The 24674-nt window shown below is 38.8% G+C and overlaps 1 protein-coding gene across 5 annotated transcripts in view; it reads right to left on the bottom strand.

The window, feature by feature from the left end:
* Positions 1–19: 19 nt before the first annotated feature.
* The window catches only part of sh3kbp1 (SH3-domain kinase binding protein 1), a 168189-nt gene continuing 143534 nt past the window's right edge, over positions 20–24674 (bottom strand). For 4 of the 5 annotated variants that reach the window (XM_072584472.1, XM_072584470.1, XM_072584473.1 and 1 more), the window contains 6 exons: positions 17194–17285; positions 11627–11736; positions 9102–9248; positions 4027–4277; positions 2850–2913; positions 20–691 (listed from right to left, as the gene is read on the bottom strand). In XM_072584472.1, the coding sequence (XP_072440573.1) occupies positions 650–691; positions 2850–2913; positions 4027–4277; positions 9102–9248; positions 11627–11736; positions 17194–17285 (706 nt within the window). In that variant the 3' untranslated portion in view covers positions 20–649. The remainder of the gene's footprint in view (positions 692–2849; positions 2914–4026; positions 4278–9101; positions 9249–11626; positions 11737–17193; positions 17286–24674) is intronic. The other variant, XM_072584475.1, reaches the window with a different exon arrangement.

Genomic DNA, 24674 nt, shown 5'->3' with positions numbered 1-24674 from the left:
AGAGAGAGTGTCCAGACAGTTTGAAAATAGCAATGTGTATTTAATCAATCAAATGCAATCAATTCTAATCTGTTTGAAATAATTCAGAGTACACAAAATGGGTAGATTGAGACTGCAGCATTCTTTTAATAAGATTATGCAGGCACCAATTTTAATTTTGTACATTGTTAATCTGGTTAGAAGAATGCTGCACTCCATGTACCCACTGCTGTACTTTTGAGGGATAAATTTCAAAATACAAAGCACCTATTACATAAAGGACCTTGACAAAATTAACAAGCATGTCAACATAGAAAATAAATGAACAAAAGGTCAGGCATATATAAACTGGCACTCAAAACATTACATTTTCTTTATTGCAAAAGAGCATCATTGTATACTACCAGTGTGGGCTTATATGCCTGAAATTACTTTATTGTAAGTGTGTATATATGTCTCATATACACCTATGCATTAAGCCTCTAGCTTTAGCCATTTGGACATCAGTGCATTTAGTATTTTGCATTATAAAATTTGAAAACTTTTAGAAAAAGATGCAAGGGGATAATGCTTACAAAATAAATTTGGCACAAAACTAAATTTGGCTGCATTGCATCTCAAGTCCTAGAGCAATCAGAAGTGTGACTGCAACATTCATGCCATAGAAGTATCATTTTGCTTGAAGTGTTTTCTTAATTCCTTCCACTTCCAGCTGTAAACAGAAAGTTAAATTAATCTGCGATATGAGTAGAGTTGATGTCATTTCAATTACCACAATGAGAATTCCATTAACTTGTCTTTCCTTAGTCTCAATTCCCAAAGTACACCTTTAATCCACAGTGGCTTTTGCCATTCTGTAAGATCAACAGCTAATTCAAATAATTCCTGCACTCTTTCTTGATGTGCTTCTTACCGGGCCCTTTCACCAGCAGTAAAAAGTTACTTTACCTACCCTTGACAACTTATCACAGTTTATCTAAAAGCCTAGTTGGTGTAATCTGATAATCCACACAATTTTTAATCATTCCATTCTAGTGCATCCTTTCCTTTTGAGATAGCAGCTCCTGAAATCAAAGGGAAATCGGGCAGCTAGTATGCAATTTGGTGTTCTTTAAAATAAGATACATCTCCATGTTAAGTCAAAGGCACACTGGCAGGTATGTGAAAATAGATTGTGAATACTTCATTCAATAAAATGAGCTGTTAAGATGAACAAATCTCTGCACTGCATTAGTTGCAGCTGCTTTAACTGTTCATTTGTGCAGGATTGTCTAAGGTACCTAGTAACATGCAGAAGTACTCAATGTACTTTCTACTTGACATTGGAAACCTGGAGGACTACCCGGTTTCTCTTAAAAACTGCAATTCACATATGTTTTGCTAGTGGACAAACTGATGCAGTGTATAGCACCGTGAAGGTTTGCACTTCCTTTGCACAATGGACAAAGTACTTAATATTATGAGATTTGATTTCCTGAGAATACATGAGGCAGGGTTGTGACCACTGAAGAAATGTACCTGTAAATTTGCACCTAATTATCTCATTTTTGACAATCAGGTGAAAGCAGCTCCATTATCTGAAACTTCCCTCCAAAATGAGGTCAGGAGTGTGATGATTGTTTGATCATAAGACATAGGAGTAGAGGGCAGCCATTTGGCAAGTGATCTCAGAATTGCATAATATTAATTATCATTCACAAATCAGATACTGGTGCAGTTGGCCTATGGCCATGTGCAGCCAGACCTGAGCAACATTTAAGTGCAAAGTGGTGATCATGGTAATTCCACTGAATATTTGTTGACTATGTTGGCAAACCTAGAATCAACATTTAGTAGCATACAACTGGCAGGTCCAGTACTTTCTGGTCATAGTACTATGGCTACAAAACAAGGTCAAGAGGCCTGTTTAGCCACCATATCAGGAGCATGATAGAATACTCTCCTACCTTGAGTATTGGCACGTAGAGAGTTTGACACCATCCTAAGTGCTTGACTGGCAACCCATTTACTCGCTTCCACATGCCCATCCTCCACCATTGAAGAATACTGGTAACACTGTGTACCATATATAGGATGCAGTATCTTACAAACCCATGAGTTCTACCATGTTGAAGGACATAGGGAACAGCTACATGGAATTACCATGACGTCTGTTCCACTGTAAACTATACACCAGCCGAACTTCAGAATTCTCACTGCTGTTGCTGGTCCAGAAACCTGTTACTTCCTTCCACACTAATGCTATTGGTATACATACATGGCATGTACTGCACCTTACTACAGGCAATTAGTAGGAATGAACATTACTTGCTGACTTTATCAGTGATGCTTACCTCAAAGTTTTATTACTCTGACTTGGAAACTGGAGAAAATTAATGGCAGGCATTTTTGTTTCAATTATTAATATCTGGACCACGTGGGAAATATTCAACTAAATTGGTCCAGGATATGATCTGTATTTTAGTTAGTTACAGCCCAGTGAAAACATTTTATTTGGAAATTTAAACTTCCATTTTCTGAGTTCACAGTTATATTTGAAAGGATACATGAAAAGACTGTGATATTCATTTGCAGAAACTGTATTTGATGCCTTTGAGACGACCAGGCATTGGGTTAAAATAGCTTTCCTTGCTAAGTTGCACTTCGTCAGAACTGAGAAGACAGCAGCTGTGGAAAGCCTAATACCAAAACAAATACATCTCTCTCTCTCTCTCTCCTCTCCCTTGAGGAGTGGAGTGGAAAAGAAACAGCACTCAAAGACCTGAAAAGAGTTTAAGCAAAAAACTAAATCCAACTGACCCAACTACTGAACTGAGGATTCCCACATTATAACAAGCTCATGAGTAATACATATTAAAGATATGACTCACTTGCAAGGATATACGGATCTTCTTTTCTTCATCTAACTCGGTCATCAACTGTGTTATCTCTTTTCTGTCAAAAGAAAACAGCACCATTTCAATCTGGTCCAATATAAATGCAAGTTGACATTTTTGTAGACTTGAATAAGTTCAGACTTTTTCCCATTATCATCAAAATGGTTTTAAATTAAAATGCATAAAATGGTGAGTATTTGTTGGCAGGTTTGCAACAGAAGGAAGCATCCACTTTGGTGTTAGAACTCAAAAGGCATGCAAATATGAGTATTGAGGTTACATATCAATGATACGATAAAAGAAGAATAGTGGTCATTATTTGTTTTCCCAAGTCAATGAAAATTTATGAATTACCAAAAGAAAACGAACTGCCCATCCTGCTTAAATTCATGGGCAAATTAGAGTTCTCGACTGAGCCAACAAGCTATGGCAGTGAGCTGAGTAGCAGGCATTTTTTTCAATTAGATCCTGAATTTACTCAGTAAACAATGAATTATAAGACATTCTAGAAGCTTTGTTATTATAGTCAAGGTAATTTACAGAAGAAATGAATGTATTGTGAAAAGCACAGATTAAAATCCCAGAATCACTTGTAATTAATTAAGATTCTGATTTATTGGATTGGTTAGATTGGCAAGGATGCAGCTATCTATCCTTGACATACTACACTTCCCCGTGTTAATACAGGGCATCACAGATGTTTAGTTGATGACAAGATGATTATCATAAATTAACAGCAACAGAATTGGGTTACACTTCGAAAAAAACTGCAGATACTAGAAATCTGAAACATAAATGGAAATTGCTACAGCAACTTGGCATGTCTGGCAGAATCTGTGGACTGAAAGCAAAATTAACGTTTCGATCCAGTGACCCTTCTTCAGAATGGAAAACATTTCCAAAGAAGCATCACTGGACATTAACTCTGCTTTCTCTCCACTGATGCTATGAGACCTGCTGAGTTTCTGTAGCGTTTCCTGTTTGTGTGTTAGGTTACACTACATCTAGTTAGGAAAGTCCACGACCCAACAACTTAATTATGTTTGTATCTTACTTTTAAGATTTTCCATATTTGAAAATTGGACAAGGATCGGCCTGATAGATAATGATATTTGGGTTCTGCAGTGTACAATTTGGTCCTAATCTGTAGACAGCAGAAAGATCAACTCACTTGTGCTGAGACTTCATAATTTCAATGAAGCTTCTCAATTCCTTCATTTGTGCTCTCAGTTCCTCAATTGGATCCTGAGTCTTGTCAATCTTTGGCTTGAGATCAGTACTGTATTGTGATGGGGAGTTTGGTCTTTGGCCAGCTGCAGAAGTGATGCCATGGTGGAATGCATAGACAGCTGATCCATGTGCATTGCTTCCAGATGGCAAATTTTGAGCTCCTGGCTTTGGTGGCAATGTTTTATCAGATACCTAGGATAATTCAAGCATAGAAAGACAACTAAAAATTACCTAGACCAAATTATTATACTGTCAAGGATCTCAGAAGAACACAAAGGAGTAATAATGACGTTTGCTGTGGTATTCACAAGGGTATAGAAAACAATTCAGATTCAGCCTTAGATCTTTCTCAACAATATAGCATTAAAATATTCATTGCTTCAGTTTAAGGTAAAGCCTTAATTTTACACTACTCTTAACAAGGAGAGAGGAGGGACAGTTAAAATCACAGTAAACTACAATAACTGACACAAAATAATTGATTTAAGATGAAGTACAGAAAATAATGATACACCAGCCATATTTAGTCCTAATGCAGACCTGACTTCCCCTGGTCAAATGCCACTATACAACTCACCAGAAAACGAGTGATTTCGTGGATTTTTCTTATGTAACGAAAATTGTAAACTTAATTCGAACAATAACTCTTCAGAGCCACCTGTTTAAATCCTTAATTGATGAACTCAATGCTGCCTACAGTGAACTCATCCTCTGTGCTGACATGAGATGATTAACTTGTCAAAGGTTCAGCAAAGATTTTTAGATATTACACCTGAAATCATTACATTTCTTAAATCCAGGAATGAAGTGTGTAGTGGATCTGAATGTGTGGTTGCTAGATTCTGGGTTCCTTACTGACAATGTCAAAAATAAACAAGTTGAACTGTGAACTGGGTCTGTGGTCCTTCATATTTAAAATAAAAAATGCTGCAAGACTGAGTCTGGAAAAAAATTAGAAACAAAAAAAATCAAAGACAAATAAAAATAGTTCCATTCAGAAAATGGTGCACAACTGAGGAACTTAACAGAAGAATTCAACAGGCAATTTCACAGATTAGGTGTAATCCATTCCTTAAAGTCGACATTGAAATCAAAAACCTGATGGAATTTGATAGCCAAAGCAGTGGAGTCATTGAGTCATAGAGATGTACAGCATGGAAACAGATCCTTCAATCCAATTCGTCCATGCTGACTAGATATCCTAAACTAATCTAGTCCCATTTGCCAGCACTTGGCCCTTATCCTCTAAATCCTTCCTATAGGGAGAAAATAGAGGGTGGTTGCAAAGGATTGTTTTTCAGACTGGAGGCCAGTGACCAGTGGAGTGCCATAAGGATTGGTGCTGGGACCACTACTTTTCATCAATTATATAAATGATTTGGATGGGAGCATAAGAGGTATAGTTAGTAAGTTTGCAGATGACACCAAAATTGGAGGTGCAGTGGACAGCGAAGGTTACCTCAGATTACAATGGGATCTTGATCAGATGGGCCAATGGGCTGAGGAGTGGCAGATGGAATTTAAGTTAGATAAGTGCTGCATTTTGGGAAAGTAAATCTTAGCAGGACTTCTACACTTAATGGTAAGGTTCTCGGGAATGTTGCTGAACAAAGACCTGGGAGTGCAGGTTTATAGCTCCTTGAAAGTGGAGTCGCAGGTAGACAGGATAGTGAAGGAGTTTGGTTTACTTTATTGGTCACAGTATGGAGTACAGGAGTTGGGAGGTCATGTTTTGTACAGCGGCAACATTGGTTAGGCCATTGTTGGAATATTGCATGCAATTCTGGTCTCCTTCCTATCAAAAAGATGTGAAACTTGAAAGGTTTCAAAAAAGATTTACAAAGATGTTGCAAAGATTGGAGGATTTGAGTTACAGGGAGATGTTGAATAGGGCTAGGGCTGTTTTCCCTGGAGCATCAGAGGCTGAGAGGTGACCTTATAGAGGTTTATAAAATCATGAGCATGGATAGGATAAATAGGCAAAGCCTTTTCCCTGGAGTGGGAGAACTAGAGGGCATAGGTTTAGGGTGAGAGGGGAAAGATGTAAAAGAGACCTAAGGGACAACTTTTTCACACAGAGGATGGTACATGTATGGAATAAACTGCCAGAGGAAGTGGTGGAGGCTGGTACAATTGCAACATTTAAAAGGCATCTGGATGGCTATATGAATAGGAATGGCCTGGAGAGACATGGGCCAAGTGCTGGCAGGTGGGAGTAGATTGGATTGGGATATCTGGTTGGTATGGACGAGTTGGACTGAAGGGTCTGTTTCCGTGCTGTACATTCTATTACTCTATTCATATACCCATCCAGATGCCGTTTAAATGCGGTAATTGGACCAGCCTCCATCACCTCCTCTGGCAGCTCATTCCATACACAAACTCACACTGTGTGAAAAAGATTCTCCTTACATTCCTTATAAATCTTTCCCCTCTCACCCTAAACCTATGCCTCTAGTTCTGGACTCCCCCCACCCCATGGAAAAGACCTTGTCTATTTACTCTAACATGCCCCTCATGATTTTATAAACCTCTATAAGGTCACCCCTCAGCCTCCAATGCTCCAGGGAAAAAAGCCCTAGCCTAATCAGCCTCTCCCTGTAGCTCAAACCCCTCAAACCTGGCAACATCCTTTTAAGTCATAAGGGTAAGGAATGTTCTCGGTTTCCCTGTACAACTGCACAAGAGTAGGCCACACAGCCCTTTGAGTCAGTTTTAATAAGGTCAAGGCTGATCTGATTTTAACCTGAATTCTACCAGGGTTATGTAGGGATGTAATCTTCTGACCCCTTACTAATCTGTTTACTTGCCTTAAAAAAATATTTTAACTGCTTGCATTCACTGCCCCTTCAGGAAGGGAATTCCAAAGGCACAACCCTTAGAGAAAATAATGTTACATCATTTGTTTCACCATCATCCCCTTATTTTTAAACAATGATGGTCTAGTTCTAGACTCTCCCACAAGAGGAAACATCCTTTCAACAGGAGTGCAGCTCCAAAAAAAAATCATGAAACTCGTTAGCATGCTGGAGAAAGCACTTGTTTTTGCTGGTTTCTCAGTTACCACCTTGAATAGGCAGTCTTCACTACAAGTAAAACATGACTGCACCAAACACTCCCTACAATTTGCACACAAGCTACTTGCTGGGACTTCCAGAGCACCCTCCAAACCACTAATGACTAACAGAAAACAGGACAGTTATATGGGAATACCACCCTGGCAAAGTTCTTCCTCAAATCTCTCACTCTCCTGTGTTGAAACAACATCACCATTCCTTCACTGTCATTGGGTCAAAATCCAGGAGTTCCTTTGCTTACAGATCTGAATGAATATCTCCAACATAACCTCAGCAGATGGAAAGTTTTACAATTTAATGAAAAGGTACTAATCATACTACTTAAATGTCATTTCTGAATCAGAAACCAAAAATAAATAAAATATTCGCTTACAATGAAAACAAAGTTACCCAAAAGCTTGTAAAAATAATTACCATCAAAATATACTTTAGTCATCTAAGTCAGGTTGTTTAGGATTGTGTATGATGGTGTACACCTAATACTATATATTTAAAAAAATTGATTTTGCCATGGGGATCACTATTACGTAAAATGATATGAAACTCAGTCATGTCAAAGGGACAGCATTTTTGGGGATTTGCAAACAGAGAAAAGTACCCACTCCTATCACTTTGTGCTTTGAAAGCTTGCTTTGTATCGACAAACTTCTGAGACAGCATTCTCCCAAGTGAAGATATTCAAGTCAGATTATTGCACTCGCCTCACAGATTCCTATTTGATGGACTGTATATGACTAGCAGCCTCAAAGTACAATTCAGACTCCAAGGCATTGACACCCAACGTGCCATCACAGATTGCATACAGACTTGATGAGTACAGGACAAAATTAATGATTATTGTGGGCGGAACGGTGGTTAGCACTGCTGCCTCACAGCGCCAGAGACCCGGGTTCCATTCCTGCCTCAGGCGACTGACTCGTGTTGAGTTTGCACATTCTCCCCGTGTCTGCATGGGTTTTCTCCAGGTGCTCCGGTTTCCTCCCACAGTCCAAAAATGTGCAGGTTAGGTGAATTGGCCATGCTAAATTATCCACAGTGTTAGGTGAAGGGATAACTGTAGGGGAATGGGTCTGGGTGGGTTGCGCTTCGGCGGGTCGGTGTGGACTTGTTGGGCCGAAGGGCCTGTTTCCACACTAAGTAATCAATCTATACTTGGTTTTAGATTTATAGAACACTGAAAATAAACTGTTTATTCCATACTTTGGGATAGATCCTGGAGCACTTAATTTCAAAAAGTAATCTTATGCTTCAAAAGTTGTGAATCACAACATAAAAGGGCAAAATTCCTTGAGAACACTCAAGAATATAGCAAAGGAATCAGAGAAAGGAATGCTAACAATCTCAAGGCCAGGGAGCGATTCCACCCCCTGGAAATACCTGCCAAAGGGGCTGGAGACACATCAAGGATTGGGCTCATTACCAACACAAGGACCCACAGAACCAATCACCAGTGACATGGAATTTCCTAAGGGAACAACCATTCTGTTAGTGAGTAATTGCCAACAGTGATGAATTGGGGATAGGGATGAGAATTATTTTCTTGATCATTAATAGCCAATATCATAGAGTATGATCTCAATTCTTACTTACAACTTACGTTACTCAAATCTCTAGCTAGTCAGTGACTTTTATTGAATAACACTGCATTAGGTCAAACTTCCCTAGGATTACCCTCATTACATCCCTCCAAACCCTCTACCTCTACCTCCTCCTTGAAAACCCTTGCTGAAATTCATCTTTTTTCCCCAAATCTTTAGTTGTTTCACAAACTCTTCAATCTGGCATTGCCATTCCTACTAATCTATAAAACTCCTAATACTGCTTTATATTAAACATGAAATCTAATATTGCTTATCTTGCATGTAACATAACTGGTTAAATTCACATTTCAACATTAACTCAAGTACAACCCAAAAAATGCAAAGTGCTAACAACTCACTGGAAACACTGGGATAGGTCTTGGAGCTTTTTTTACAATTTCTTTCACTTTTGTTGTGTTGGTTTCAAGTTCTATTCGGTCTTGTTCTTCTCTATTCTCTTCCTGTGAAATTGGTGAATCCAAGTAGTCAGGACTAGAAAGTGATGGCTGCCGAAAAGATGAAAAATAAAAACAAGGGATATTAGTATTGAAATTCCAGGTCTGAAAGCCCCCTAACCAAGTTTGTATCTCTGTTAGCTACTCTCTTGTGAGATGAGAATAGACAAGTGCAAAATTGCTAAGGTGTAGAATTTAATGTGGATATCTTTGCATTTAGTGTTTATAAATGAAATTCAATTCAATTCAATTCAATTCAATGAAAATTTTTATACAACCTGTTCATTTTGTTCAGTAATTTTTCTGAAAGCAAGAAACAGATTACAGTTTTATATTAAAAAGAAAATTAAAAAGCAGCGTCCAATAAAGATAAACGTCTATTACATATCATGCATGCACATGATAGTGGAATGTATTGTATTCATAATTCACAACAAACGAATATAACAAAATACATCACATCTCCTTAAGTTCTGTATAAATGTTCGAACTTGAAATAAACACACAAGATGGAATGATAAAGGAGTCTGAGCAATGTGAGCTATGGTGAGATTTGTAGTAGAAGCATCGAGCTCTACTTCGACATAGAGCAAGGTGCACTCAATCTTTTATGCTTTTATCAAGCAGCATGGCAAGATTCTTATTAGATTAATTAATGGAGATTATTGCTTCTTAATGGCCCAATTCACCTGATCAATATTTGGCACCCTATTTTATAAAAGACACAACTAATCTGATCTTCAAGAGAAAAATCAAGATGGAAATCAGAACAGGTACCTAGTGACTGATTGCAAAGACCTCCATGTTGCTTAGGACCCAGCAGTATTCCAGGGCACAAACCAAAGGTACCAGCAACACACACTCCTCACTTTTGACATGAGCATGAGAGATTGGCCAACCCATTGCAATCATCATGGCACCACTCCAATCCATTTGTAGGCCACTAAAGAAGCTTAGAAATGCAATGCAGGGCACATCAACAGTTTTACTGAAAGGCTGCTGCAAGAACATAACTGAACCAGGTTGCACCTCAAGGTTGCTCACTGTCTCTTAGCATGCTCTCACTTGGTGCCCATCTGTGTGCTTGCACCATCTATGCTGTATTGTGCCAATTAGTGCATTCCCATAAATAGGCAGCCTGCCTTGCCAGTAGCCATCTTCAGTCAAGGGGCTGGGCATGTTGTACAGCAAATCTCACACCTCCCTATGTGCCAGAAGCTTATGCAGCTCACACATGGAATGCACAACAAGCAAGCGGCCACACCCCAAAGTTTTAGGGGAGTCGTCCTCACTGAGGTCCATGAAGACACCAGTCAGTCAGTGGGTGCTGGCACAGTAAGTAAAGGGCAGACTTCCATTCCATCCATGGTTAGGCATTCCCTTGGGGTGTTCATGGCTGTCATCATTGCTGTTGCTGTCAGGGAGTGGATCATGGACAGGGTTTTGGCTCCATAGTAGCCTGTCCAATGTGAGGACAGGAAGGGGTGGGAGGCTATCACTGTCAGGGAGACATACAGCCATCACTCAAGGTTCTGGGGTTGTCTGGTTTGATGTGGTTGCTCATGGGCATGGGCCAGGATGACTGTATCAAGTCCAACTAAGTGGCAAGAGGTTTTTTTGGAGGGGGTGGGGGGTAAAGAGAAGAGTGTTTGGGGGAGAAAGAAGGGAGGCCAAATTATACAGGAAGGAGAATCGATGAGCTCGTCTTTGGGATGGGGGCTGCAGACTGGGGTGAAGGTGGGATGACAATTGTGAAGGAGGACAACAGGATCTGTACGGTGGGGATACAGTACAATTTAGATAGGGAGGGGATTCATACACTATGCAAAGCACCTTGACTTCAAGATGGGGTGGGGGGAGATCTGCTGCAGGCTCATCTGATCGGGTTGGGTGCAGACCTGGGGATACGTGAAGCCTATGGGGTCACAGGTAAGGCTAGCAGGAACAGCATGTGTATGTTTTAGGGCTAACAGGCACCATTGGCTTAATCATACAGGGTGTTGCCAGCAGCATAGTGCAGGAATTGAACCTGTCTGGAGGTTAACGGGGACTTCCCTTCTCGACCTCTCTCCTTGCCCGAGGGATGGTGACCCTCAGGTTAAACCACGAGGAGTCACCTCTCCCTAATGAGAGAGCAACCGTTTGAAACTGGAGGCCATAAAACAGAAGGTAGTTGCTAATAAATCCAGTTAAGAATTTAGGAAAAACATTTATCCAAAAGGTAATAAGAATATGGAACTCAATGCCAGTTAAGTTGTCACAGATGCATTTCTGCGAAAGCCAGAGAAATAGATGAGGATGAATAGAAGAATATGATGATATGAAGCAAGGTGCTGTATAAATGACCATATAGCTTCAATGGGCCAAACAACCTGTCACTGTACTTAAAAAAAAATCAATGCAATTCAAAATATTCTTTAACCACTTACAGATGTAAAGACTTGAGATGGAGGTCGCCTTCCACTGGCTTTGGGTCTAGAGGTTGTGGGATGGTTGAGTTTCTCAGTGGAAGAGACTACACTATCAAAACTTGCTACATCTACAAGACGACAAAAAGAGAATACCTTGTAATATAATTGGAAAAAAATTACAATTAAGTTAAAGTTGTTCATGATAGCTGAAAATTACTCTAAAACAGCAATCAGAAAATCTAGCAAAATATTCAAGTCACAAAGCAGTATTTCATTTTGGGGTGCTTTATTGAAATCCTATGTATAGTACAAACAATGCATTGAATTAAATTAAAGGTAGGTGTTACTGTATATAAATTAGCTCTTCTTAAATGTCTCCTCCAAAAGCATGAAGAGTGTTCTTGCAGAAATGAAAATAAAATGGGTTGTCATATTAGTGAGCCAAATCAGGTGGCTATATGCCATCTTTGTTCAGAATTTGCACTTGTTTATTCCTCCAAATTTAATTATTCAAGCAGCTAAATAATCTGGAAATAATATTATTGATATTGGAAAACTCTGCATTATAGCATTCAATGATACTCATGAAGTCACTAATAGCATGGCGGGCTATTCCGCCCATCAAGTCCATACCAGCTCTCTGACACAGCAAACCAGTTTTATCCCTCTGTCTAACCCTGGAATCCTGCAAGATTATTTTCCTCAAGAGGTCTTTAAGCTTCCTTTAACAGTCATAGATGGTGTCTACTTTCATGGGCAGTGTGTTCCAGATCATCAATATGCTTGCCAAAAAAGACAAGTTCTTCCTTACATCTCTTTCTGCAGCTTTTGGCCAAAACCTTAAATCTGTATTTGCTAATCCTTGCACAATTAGGTAATGGTAACAGTTTTTCCTTGCGAGGTTCAATTCCAGCCTCAGGCAACTATATGGAGTTTGCACATTCTCCCAATGTCTGTCTGGGCTTCCTCCAGGTGCTCCAGTTTTCTCCCATAGTCCAAAGATGTGCAGGTTAGGTGGATTGACTATGCTACATTGCCCATAACGTCTAGGGATATGTACATTAGATGGATGAGCCATAGCATATGCACAGTTGCAGAGTTAGGTTGGAGGTTGCGATCCTCTTTGAGGACTGCTGCAGACTTGATGGGTTAAATGGCCTCTCTCCACATTGTAGGGATTTTATGATTTAAATCAGTACTGATCTAGTGCACCAGGGAAGATATATTTTTAATGACAAAGAATGGTGAAAGCAGATGTCATCGGAACTTTTGAGAAGCAACTGAACAGGATTAGTGTCCTGTTGACAAAGGACTAATTTTCATAGTTATGAGGAAAAGGAAACAGCTGCGGGATCGAATCGGACTGCTCTGTCAATCAGCAAGGCGAAGCAGTACAGATAGAAAAAGTTCTGCTGGGTTATAAAATTCTATGATTCACATTGAAATTTCAATGAGCTTTTAAAAGATGTATTTTTCCCAAAAGTCTATTGCACTGTGACTTTGATACACAGCACACTAATAGCAAAGATAATAACAGCCTTTCCGGTAAAACAATTTAATTAATGACACTTGTCTACAGGAGATCTAGAACTGGAAATGCTCAATAAGTAAAATGTAAAATATGTTATTTCTCTTATAGATTACCTGACTTAGCAAGGATTGAATGAAAATCTCACAGACTGAAATTTCTGTACTTTAAGTTTGCAGCATGGAATAGAATGAAAACACGTTCAGAGAATAAATTTTCCAAATATAGTTTACTTTTAAATTTGCCATCTATGATGAGGTTTAGCTGTGTATTCAATAATTGCTGGGTAATATCTAATCATTATGACTTGAATATGGTATTTTACAAAAACAAAGATTAGTATTTGGTTAAGAGTGTGACCAACAGGAATGAGGCAGGTTTAAATTTGTTTATTTGCACATAATTTCACTAACATGTTCTACTGTACTTTTCAAATAATCTTCAATATTGTTTTAAATTAGTTCATATCTTATTATGAGCTACTTTGCTAATTCAGATAATATGGAAACCATGGGGAAACAAAACAGAAGTTCCACACTAAACAAGGACACACTAACACGCACGCAATATGCTAGAAGGTGTCCAAAAAAAGCTGAGGTAAAGTTATACTGGGAAAGTTATAAAGCAAACCTAAACAAGACTATATCCATAAGCAAATTACTGACAGACCATGTACACAAAATGAAACATTTAGATATTACATTTATGCTTTGCTCAATTCCTTAGTATATAAAAACAAATCTTAGAAGCCTCCCACTTTATTCACTCACTGACTATACTTCCTTTCAAAGAAATTGACCTCAATGGTTAGACATTGTACCACATGTTCTCGTCTGTGGTGCTGTTGCCCAGGTAGCTGCCACTCATCAGAAAGCCTTGGCACTCAATCAACAAATGAACCATCGGGAAATACCATGTCTTTAACTGAGTCCTTGCAAATCACTTATCAGCAGTCAATAGTAAGTATTAGTTCATTTATTTCTCTCAACTCTAATCCAAAGACCTTGAAAGTAACTATGGTGCTTTCCCACAGCTCCATCCCAGGCTGAGTAACTCAGCACAGAAGATTGAACTTTTGACCTTCTGTGTGGAAATGTGGTACAGCTGCTCACTTGGTAAATTTACACAAGGTATAGGGCAAAGCATTCCAGATTACTAGCAGCCCCCTTTATAATAAATAATAAACAATTTTCAGCCTCAGTTTAGCAGTAATGCTCTCACTTAATTTGTGGGTTCAAACTACACTCGAAAGACTGGAGGTTGAGCAAAAACCCTAGATTGACATTCCTAATAATGGAGTGTTGCACATTGAAAAGTAATTTCTTTTGGATCGGAGGTTTAAGTCTGGCCCCATGAATGCCCTCAGGTGGGCTGTAAATGACACAAAGAATGGAGGATGACTAATATTTATCCTTCAACCAACATCACTAAATCTGATTGTTTGGAATTTAACACACTGCTGTTTGAGACACTTTGCTGTGTAGATCAGCTGTTACACCTCTTACATTTTAATAGTGATAGCATTTCAAAGTCTTAGTTGGTTGCAAAGTGATTTCCTCAGGTTGTGAAAGGAAAGGCATTAATGTAAGTTTTACTTCATAAGATAAAGGAAGAAAATGATATCATTTTGATGATCAAAAGAGAGACTCGTCAAAAGAAAATGGTACTAGTAGAACATAAATTTTATTAAAATTTAAATTCCCAATCTCTCCAAAGTGTTTTTGAAGCTTGCACAATTGTTTTAAAAATAGTAATATTTTAACATTTTCAAAATGTAACTTAATTTATTATGATTGCAAACAAATCTATTGCAATTTTTAAGACAGATTCTTAAATTGACACTAAGTGTGTACTGAAATCTGTCTGACATCTGTATTTTCTTAGAGCATAACCAAAGTGCAATAAATAAAAAGCGAGGAATAAAAGATAACTCAGAGCTCAAGTGGCTGTTAAGAGAAAGTGAGTCTTACCCTCAAAGGGCATGGAAGTGGAGTTACCCATGGTAAATGGAAGTTAGAGTTAAAAGGCTTTACTAGGTGTGATGGGAATAGAAAACAAAGTCATCACAAGAAAGGAATGTCTGAAAATAATGAGAACAGAAGGGTAAGTTATTAAAATCAGTTTTCACATTTGTTTGTTTCTGCTAATTCATCTCAAAAAGTTAAACAGGTACTTTTTTTAAACTTAATAATTTTGTAACTCAAAACCATGTACAAAACAAAGTGGACACATGCCTGTAACCCCCTAACTATCTAAGGTAGTAAATCATCAATCAGACTTGGAGACGTACTTCTCAATTCTTTAGACATCCCTGCATTAAAAGATTCTTCTTTACAAAGGAAGATGAGAAACAAAACCTTGGAATTTATAGTATACTTTCTTTCTTTCCCCCCCGCCTCCCCACCCCCACCCCACACAAGCAGGCAACAGGTTCCATGGCTCAGAATTGCAAGCCAAGCTTTAAGTATGCAGGAGCTGGTTAAAATGTACATCCAAATTGACTTCATTTCATTCAATGCTGTCCCACAGAAATTATAAAATGACTACATTGGCGAATGGAGGAAAGAGCCTACCCCCTTCTATTTAGTTGTACACAGTCCTGAAAAGCTTTGACCATTCGTTTTAGAGCATGGTTAAGGAAAGATTCCATATCAACGTGTTCAAAAAGTATGAATTTATTACTTGAATTGTTTGGCTAGAAACCATTGCCACTGGAAGGAGGGCCAGTAACCAATAATTGGCAAACGAGCAAGAAGGAAATGACGATAAATTATTTTACACTTTGAATTGCTGTAATCCAAAATGCACTGTCTGAAAGGATGTAAGGAGAATTAATAATAACCTTCAAAAGAGATAAATACTTGGGGAATAATAACAGGATAGTTCTTTCAAAGAATCAGTAAAGGCACGATGGGCCGATTGGTTTCCACCTATACTGTAAGATGCTAAAATCCTATTCTGTATTCTGAAATAGATAGTATAGATTTAACAAAAAAATGTTTTTAAAGCAACAGAGCTCAGAAAATTATATCATTGTATGTCCTTAAAGCAATAGTTCAGTCAACCTTTATCCTATCCACTGAATATTTTATTCCAATAACAGACATCGTTTTTAATTTAGCTTTATTCTGAACTGTAGAATTCTCACGATATTTTTTTAAAAATGCAGTGATTTCTGTATGACTAGCATCCATTTTAAGTGAAAGCTATTATTATATATTAAGTATGCAAGCTATTAAGATCACATTTTGTTGAACTTGGCTAATATATCCTCTCTCAGTTTCACGCAACAAAGCATCAGATGTACCTTTTAAAAACAAACCTAAGTTTTACTGCTAAGATTTTAAAAGTAGTGTTAACTGACCCAGTTGTAAAAATTGCTTTAGTTTATACAACAGTGGTATTTGTGAATTTTTACAATGACATATTGAAAACAATCAATTGTAAATTGCAATGCCAAAGCAAGTTTGCTCTAATCTCACATTCCTTAACATTGAAAAAGAGGTTTAGACAGAATATGTAAGCCAGAATATGTGCACTGAGTCTCTCTGAGAAGCGACTACCTCTTGGAGTTTCTAAAATATTTCACTGTAAATTGCATTTGCTGTTACTGACCATTTTTCAAATGTGAATTTTCATTTTCTACATTAAATAATTCAGTAAATCTCCCTCTCCTCCTCTCTCTCTCTGTCACTCATGCATATACATACACAAAGTCCAAATGACTACAGTGGTACAAGTTACATGCAAACTTGAGCTACTTGCTTTTCAGCAGAGACTGGTTGTGACAAACCATTCCTGACTGCAGTACCAATCTGCTGTTCATTTTTCAGGTTGGCAGCACCTTAGAATAAAGCTTCCCAACGTGAATTTTGAATATAATTAGTAATTATGCTTCATACATTCCAAGTGGGAGAAAGTCAGTTAAAGAACTACGTACTGTGTAAGGAGTCCTTCTTCCAGAAGAATACGTCTGTATGTTATAATGCAGTATGCAGCATTACTATAATGCAGCTATTTATAGACAATTTGAAACAACAGCTGAATGTTTTCTTACCAATGTCATTGGTTTTTTCCAAGGTCTCTCTCTCCGAAGTGCTCAGCAGCACAACAGGAACTCCTATTTCAGACTTTGGATCACTGTCAGACCTGTCCAAAAAATAAAGCCAGTTGTGTCAGCTTTCATCTCCCGATTGTAGAACTGAATCGCAGAAAATGAAGAAAGCACATACTTTACTGTAGACTGCAGGACTTAAATTTAAACAGCCATGTCTTTTGAAAACCCATCTATATAGAAACATATGAAGCAGTAACAAGCTGTTGAATTACACTATCATGTTTGGTCACTATTACCAGTCTACATCTACTGGAATATAATTAATCTAAAACACCCACAAAAACACCAAATGTCGGCCCAACTATGCTAACATTGCCTGGATTGCCCATGTTAATATTTTCCAGGTCTTAGTTTCTGCCATGAAAGTTTTTGACTGTGGGCCACATGTGGACACTCTTCTGAAAGTCAAAGCCATCAGTCTGTGTACAGATCCCAAATGGCAGAAAATACAAGTTATGCTGCTGTTAATTCTCCAAAAATCACAGTGTCACCATCACTTCATGAAAAAAGTTCAGGCATTCCTTGAACTCATTGACATCCAACAGAAAATCATTGACGACCTACAGGTGTAGGTCAGTGGACTGTTGAAACTACATGCACAAATGTCTATCAAAATATTTTCTACACGTGCAAATATACTTCACATGCCTATAACTTTTCGAATGTCAATCACTAGTGACCAAGCAGGAAAAATAAGTATAACATTTGAGGTCATACGCACACTGCTTTTCATTTCACCATTTGATCAACAAAGACATAGAAAAATCATGGATTAATTAACTGTAAGCATCTGGATCCCATACTCAAAGGAAGTATCTATAACTCATTGGTTACCGATGACACATACAATTAATCACATTTGGATTACAAATTAGCCATATGTATCTGTTGGCTAATGATTTGGTTAACAATGAAACAGCTTTATACTCAAACATGAAAGACTATGAATCAAACTATTAAAAAGTAGAACATTTCTTAAAACTGTCCTGAAATCTAATTGCAGGTTTAAAGACTACATATGTGCATTGCTAAGTATAGATTATACACAATAATATACTAACTGTACACTAATTGGCAAAGTCAAATAGCATTTTTCCAAATAACCAATAAAATAAAAGTAATTAAATGAAGGAAAATGTAGATTTATCCTTTAATGAGAAGGCTGTTGTGCCCCATGCCGCTTTACCTGGACCTACACAGAAGCTGGAGTTGGGTCCTTGGACAGGAAGCTTTTCTGAATCCTACACCCGTTACTGCTGTTTGTTCTTTTGGCAACCATTGTTCAATTTGAATTGAAATTGTGGAAAAACACCTCTCAAGTATTTATAGCAACATTTTTAGAAAAAACAAATTTGAATTAACAAGTGTAGATGAAGCACATAACCTGTGACTGCTAGAAGAAAATTGTTTGCAGATGAACCATCACCTATTCCCTAATGAGGATGCCCTTCACTTTCTCGGACATGTGAGCACAACAGTCACCTCCAAGTCAAAATGACCTCAGAGTGATTACTGCACATGCAAAACACACTGTAAACCACCACTATCTTACTATTTAAAGATTAATACCAAGTTCAGACACCCTGTACGTACTTATACTCCCTTAGCACCTCAGCTAGGTAAAGCTAAACTGAGCTACCTGCTCTCACTGTTTGCGATGTTCTCTAGGCTCCTCGAGTGTGTTGCAAGCACCCTCCCAATCATCCATTTTTCCTCTATACAGCCTCAGCTACTTCCGCAGTCAGTACAACTTACTGATTAACTGTAGGATAAATAGAATGATGCATAAATTATTAGTATAACTTTTCATTTGTATCAGCCTAGTTTTTCCATTAAAATCAGATTATTTGAGAAGTCTTGGTATCATATTTAGGCACCAATTGCATCAGCCAGCAACAGTGAATGGTCTACTGCATTTTTCAGATTCAAACCTTTTGGCATATGCTGATGCAGATATATTGGCACAGCTATAGAGAGTTCTGATTAAATATCATCAGCCTGAAATGTCAGTTTGCCTCTCCACCAACTGCCTGACTTAAGTGCTTCCAGGATTTTCCATTTCATTAAGAAGGACATTAGCTTGTTTTTGATGTAAGCAATACATTACACAGATAAACAATAAAGGCTATACCAGAAACCAAAGATGACATTAAACATAAGCTTTGTGTTGAGTGATACATTCCAATTGCTGTCTTAGCCTAAAGTGTGTTATTTACTTGTAGTCTTGGAGTTTTGCCACTTTATTTGCATTTTACATAGTTGTGTGGATTATTAGCGTTACCATCCAACTTTGAGAACATTGCTTTTTATTTGATATGTTCATCATGAAAACGATAACCATGTGTGCTTTTTTTAAGAAATTCAACTAGTTTAGAACCCTCATCCCTTGAAAAAAAAATGCAAACATGTAGATATGCTTGGACAAGCAAGTGCTGTCCTTTGTCTGAGTAACCTAAACATATCATGCAGAGGGATTTCAGATATTTTACTGCACTCTAATTGTCAGGATGTTCCCCAGAAGATGATGATGTAAGAGATAGCACTGCCATCCTATAAAAATCACAATGACTTAGATCATACTTTTACTTCAGATAAAGATGCAGAACCTCTCATCAAAACTTTAGTGGAGAATGATACGTAGCAAACATAATTAAAAGTTAGAATAAATAATAAAAACCGAGGAATAATAATGAAATAGCACACAAGATTAAATATCTGTGAATCCATTGATCGCTTAACGCCTTATAATTATGATCAAATACAATTCTTTTTTATAGGATTACATTGATAGTCAAATGGACAAGGACAGTATGTGTCCAACATGTCAGCAACAAAAGAACAACAGGAATTCTTTGGGAATGTGGCACTCTCAGACCTTAGGGGAGTATAATTGAGAACAAATCTTTGGTATTGTGGGACAAATGACTGCATGGAGAGCACAGCAAGATCAGTAACAATACTGGCATGATGAAAGTAAAAACAGAGTATATAAAGACTGGCAATGCTTAAAACAGAAAAGTTACTGGGAACAGATGTATCCAAGGTAATGAAGGAGATAGGAGGGTCTAGCCATAATCTTCAAATCTTAACTAAAAATGGCTATGGTATCAGAAGACTGAAGAATTGTAAATATTACACCCATTTGAAAAGGTCACCATAGACCAGTCAGACCAATATCAATGGTGGGAAACTTTCAGGCAACTGTAAACGGCATTTGTAAAAGAATGGGAAATATAGTAAAGACAGCATTGATTTCTAAAACTAATTTGATTAATTTATTTAATGAGATATGAGATGGTTGACCAAGTAATAATTTTGCTGATAATACAAAACTCAAAACGTAGAAACTCCAAAACATGGTAAACAACTAGGATAGGACTGAACTTCAGGAGTTTACAGGGGAACCTCGATTATCCAAAAGTGATGGTTGGGCACTATTTTGTTCGGTTAATCGATTATTCGGTTAATCGACTAAATGCCTTTCCTCTGGAACTCTGAATGTTTAAAGTCTGCTCCATGTTCAGGAGACTGCTGCAGCCCACAGCGCACAAGGCCCCGCCCCCGCGCAACACCACCACCCCCAACCCCTTGCAACACCAAACCCAACACCGCTGCCCCCCCCCACAACCCTGTCCAACACCTGCCCCCCGCCCCCTACCCTATCCAACACCACCCCCCTCCGCCATCCAACACCACCAGCCCCCCCGCCTGCCCCCCAACCCCGTGCACATCCGCCCCCTCTCCAGAGCAACTGGACTGTACACCAACAAGACTGCTGCTACTGCAGTTGCCTTTGTGGGGTAAGTCTTCAAATAGCACACACAGCCACACACAACTCTTTACATGCAACGTTTTGACAGGTTCTACCTTTGCCCTGTATAGGACAATGTTGGAGAGATTATCTAGGGACGGGGGCAGGGTGGAGGTTTGTTTAGGGTACACGCCTGTGCAGAACTCCAGGGAAAGTGTGGGGACAGAGAGAGGGTGGGCAGACAGAGTCATTTGGAGACAGTGCCTGTTTAATTACTGTCGGGATCACTGTCGGGAACACATCTTTGATGTAATGTTCCATCGGGACCTAGAGATCTCCTTCGGATAATCCGGTTTTCGGATAATTGGTATCGGGTAATCGAGGTTCCTCTGTATTTCTGATGAAATGGGCAGACAAATTAAAGATCAATGCAGCTGTACGTAATGATACATTTTGCTAGGTGGAATCTGAAATGATAATATGAAAGAAGTAATGTAACTTTTTGACTACAGGAAGAGTGTGATAGATGTGTATGTTCTCAAATCTTTGAAGATCAACTTTAAAATGGCAGTTATAAAAGCAGCAAGGATTTTGATTTTACTATTTGAGGTAATCAGTGCAATGACATTTAGATAATTCCAAATTTAGTCTTTTTTTATGATTCATATATGGGATGAAAGCATTGCTGGCTACATGTGCACTTAACAATCATCTCTAATTGCCCTTGAGAAAGTGATGGCGAGCTGCTTCTTGAAATGCAGGAGTTGTGAGAATGTCGGGCCACCTGTAGTGCTGTTAGTACGTTTTAGAATTTTGACAGGAAAGGAACAACAACATAGCTCCAAAGCAAGATACTATGTAGCTTGTTAAGTGGTGGTGTTCCCACACATCTGCTCCTCTTGCTGTTCTAGATATAAAGATTACAGGTTTGGAAGGTGCCAGTGACGGTGTCTTGGTGAGGTACATCCTGTAGCTGGTACATATCCCTGCCACTAAGTCAGTATTGAAGATGGGTAACGGGACACCAATATGTGAGCTGCGTATTTTGGATGGTGTCAGGTTTCTGGAGTATTGCGAGAGCTGCACTCATCCAGGCAAGTGGACAATGATGCAGCATACTTTTGACTTCTGCCTTGTAGAAGATGCTAGATTTTGGGGAGACAGTTAGTGAGTTACTCTACACGGAATTCCTAGTCTGCAACCTTGGTCTGACTGGTCCAGTTCAGATTCTGATCAATAGTAACCCCACAGGGTGTTGATATTCAAGGATTCAGCAATGGTAATAACATTGAATGATTAGATTCTCTTTGGTTGGAGATAGTCATGGCCTGCACTTCATGGTGCAAATGTAACTTGCCATTTGTCAGTCTAAGCCTGGATACTGTTGATGTCTTTCTGCATATCAACACAGAGTACTCCAGTAACTGAAAAGTCACAACTGGCACTGAATAACACAATCATTAGCAAGTATGCTCATTTCTGATCTTAGGATAGTGGGGAAGGCCAATGTGACAGCAACTGAAAATGGTTGTGTAAAAGACATGACACTAAGGAAATCTTAAAGCCCTTGTGATGCGGTGGTAATGTCCCTATCTCTAAGCCATACAGGCTGGGTTCTCACCTGCTGCAGAAGTGTGTAATGACAACTCTGAACAGGTTGATTAGTAAATACTTACTTAAAGAACTCCTGCATTTGAAGCTGAGTTGACTGACCTCTAACAACCACAACCATCTTCTCTGTATTCCTACTGTCTCTAGCTTTGCTAGGGCTCCTTGATGCCACACTTCAATCAACTGCAGCCTTGATGTCAAGGGCAGTTACTCTCAACTCCCCTCTGAAGGTCACCTCTACGTCCAGATTGGAAAAAGGAGCAGAGTAGCTCTGGCTCAAACCCACTGAGTGTCAGTCAACAAGCAGGATATTGTGAAGCAAGTGCTGTTGGATGACAGTGTCAATGACCACTTCTACTATTTTCGTGATAATCAAGTGTAGACCGATAAGGCAGTAATTTGTCAGGTGGACTTATCTTGCTTTTTGTGTAGAATATATCTGAGCAATTTTCCACATTGTTGGGCAGTTATCAGTGTGGTAGCTGTACTGGAACAGAATTCAGAATAGATTTTCGCATGAGTACAGTGAAGGGTGTACAAAGTCACCATTCTCCAGTGCCATCTTGGTTACAAAACCAGAATTTTTAAAACACCACAAATGGAAATCAGGGCAGAAATTATACACTTAATGGCAAGGTCCTGCGGAGTGTTGCTGAACAAATAGACCTTGGAGTGCAGGTTCATAGCTCCTTGAAAGTAGAGTCACAGGTCAATAGGATAGTGAAGGCAGCATTTTGTATGCTTTCCTTTATTGGTCAGAGCATCGAGTATAGGAGTTGGGAGGTCATATTACGGCTGTACAGGACATTGGTTAGGCCAGTTTTGGAACACTGTGTGCAATTCTGGTCTCCTTCATATCGGAAGGATGGTGTGAAACTTGAAAGGGTTCAGTAAAGATTTACAAGTATGTTGCCAGGATTGGATGGTTTGAACTATAAGGGAGAGGCTGAATAGGCTGGTTTTCCTGGAGAAAAGGCTGAGAGGTGACCTTATAGAGGTGTATAAAATCATGAGGGGTATGGATAGGGTAAATAGACAAAGTCTTTTTTCCTGGAGTGGGGGAGTCCAGAACTAGAGGGCATAGGTTTAGAGTGAGAGGGAAAGATTTAAAAGGGACCCAAGGGGCAACTTATTCACACAGAGCATGATAGGTGTATGGAATGAGCTACTAGAGGAAGTGAAGGAGGCTGGTACAATTATAACATTTAAAAGGCAGCTGGATGGGTAAATTAATTAGGAAGGGTTTCGAGGGATACAGGCCAAATGCTGTTAAATGAGACCAGATTAGTTTAGAATATCTGGTCGGCATGGACAAGTTGGACCATAGGGTCTGTTTCTGTGCAGTGCATCTCTAAAAGAGAGCCAAAAGTTATGAAATACATCCAGATCTTATCGTTAGGAGAAGTGCTAATACCAAGAGCTAGATGTCTTGGCAAACCTGAAAACTCAAATGATAGTATCATCTGAAGGCCCCAAGGGGAACACATTGATGTCAAACAGAGAGTGGCCAAGAGTAAGTGCTTTGAGGACGAGAGAGAAGCTGTGATAGTACAATTACAACACTGGCATCTACCTGACAATAAACAAAAATTGCCCAAGTATATGCTGTGCACAAATTGCAGGACAAATCTGAACCGGCAAAATACCACCTCAACTGTTTACAATGCAGCTTTATTTGCAACCTGTCAGACACCGAAGGTGTTCATGTTGTGGCAAGTAACATTCACACCACCCAAATGCCAGGCAATATCCATCTCCAATAAGAAACAATCTAACCACTAATCCTTCACATTCAATGGTATTATCTTCACTGAATTCCCCCACTATCATCATCTTGGGGTTATAATTGACAAGAAACTCAAATGGAATCACCAAATAAATACAGTAATTATAAGAACCAGTGAAAGGTAAGGAATCCTTGTGGTGAGTAACTCATCTTGATTCTCCAACACCTGTTCATCATCCACAAGGCATAAGTCAGGGGTGAATTGGGAAACTCCCTATGTGTCTGGATGGGTGCAGCTCCAACTACACTCAAGAAACTTGATAACATCCAAGA

The sequence above is a fragment of the Chiloscyllium punctatum genome, chromosome 15, assembly GCF_047496795.1.
Source record: "Chiloscyllium punctatum isolate Juve2018m chromosome 15, sChiPun1.3, whole genome shotgun sequence".
NCBI classification, from domain to species: Eukaryota; Metazoa; Chordata; class Chondrichthyes; order Orectolobiformes; family Hemiscylliidae; genus Chiloscyllium; species Chiloscyllium punctatum.
The sequence above is the reverse complement of the archived record's forward strand: the minus strand, read 5'-3'. Positions and strand labels throughout refer to the sequence as shown.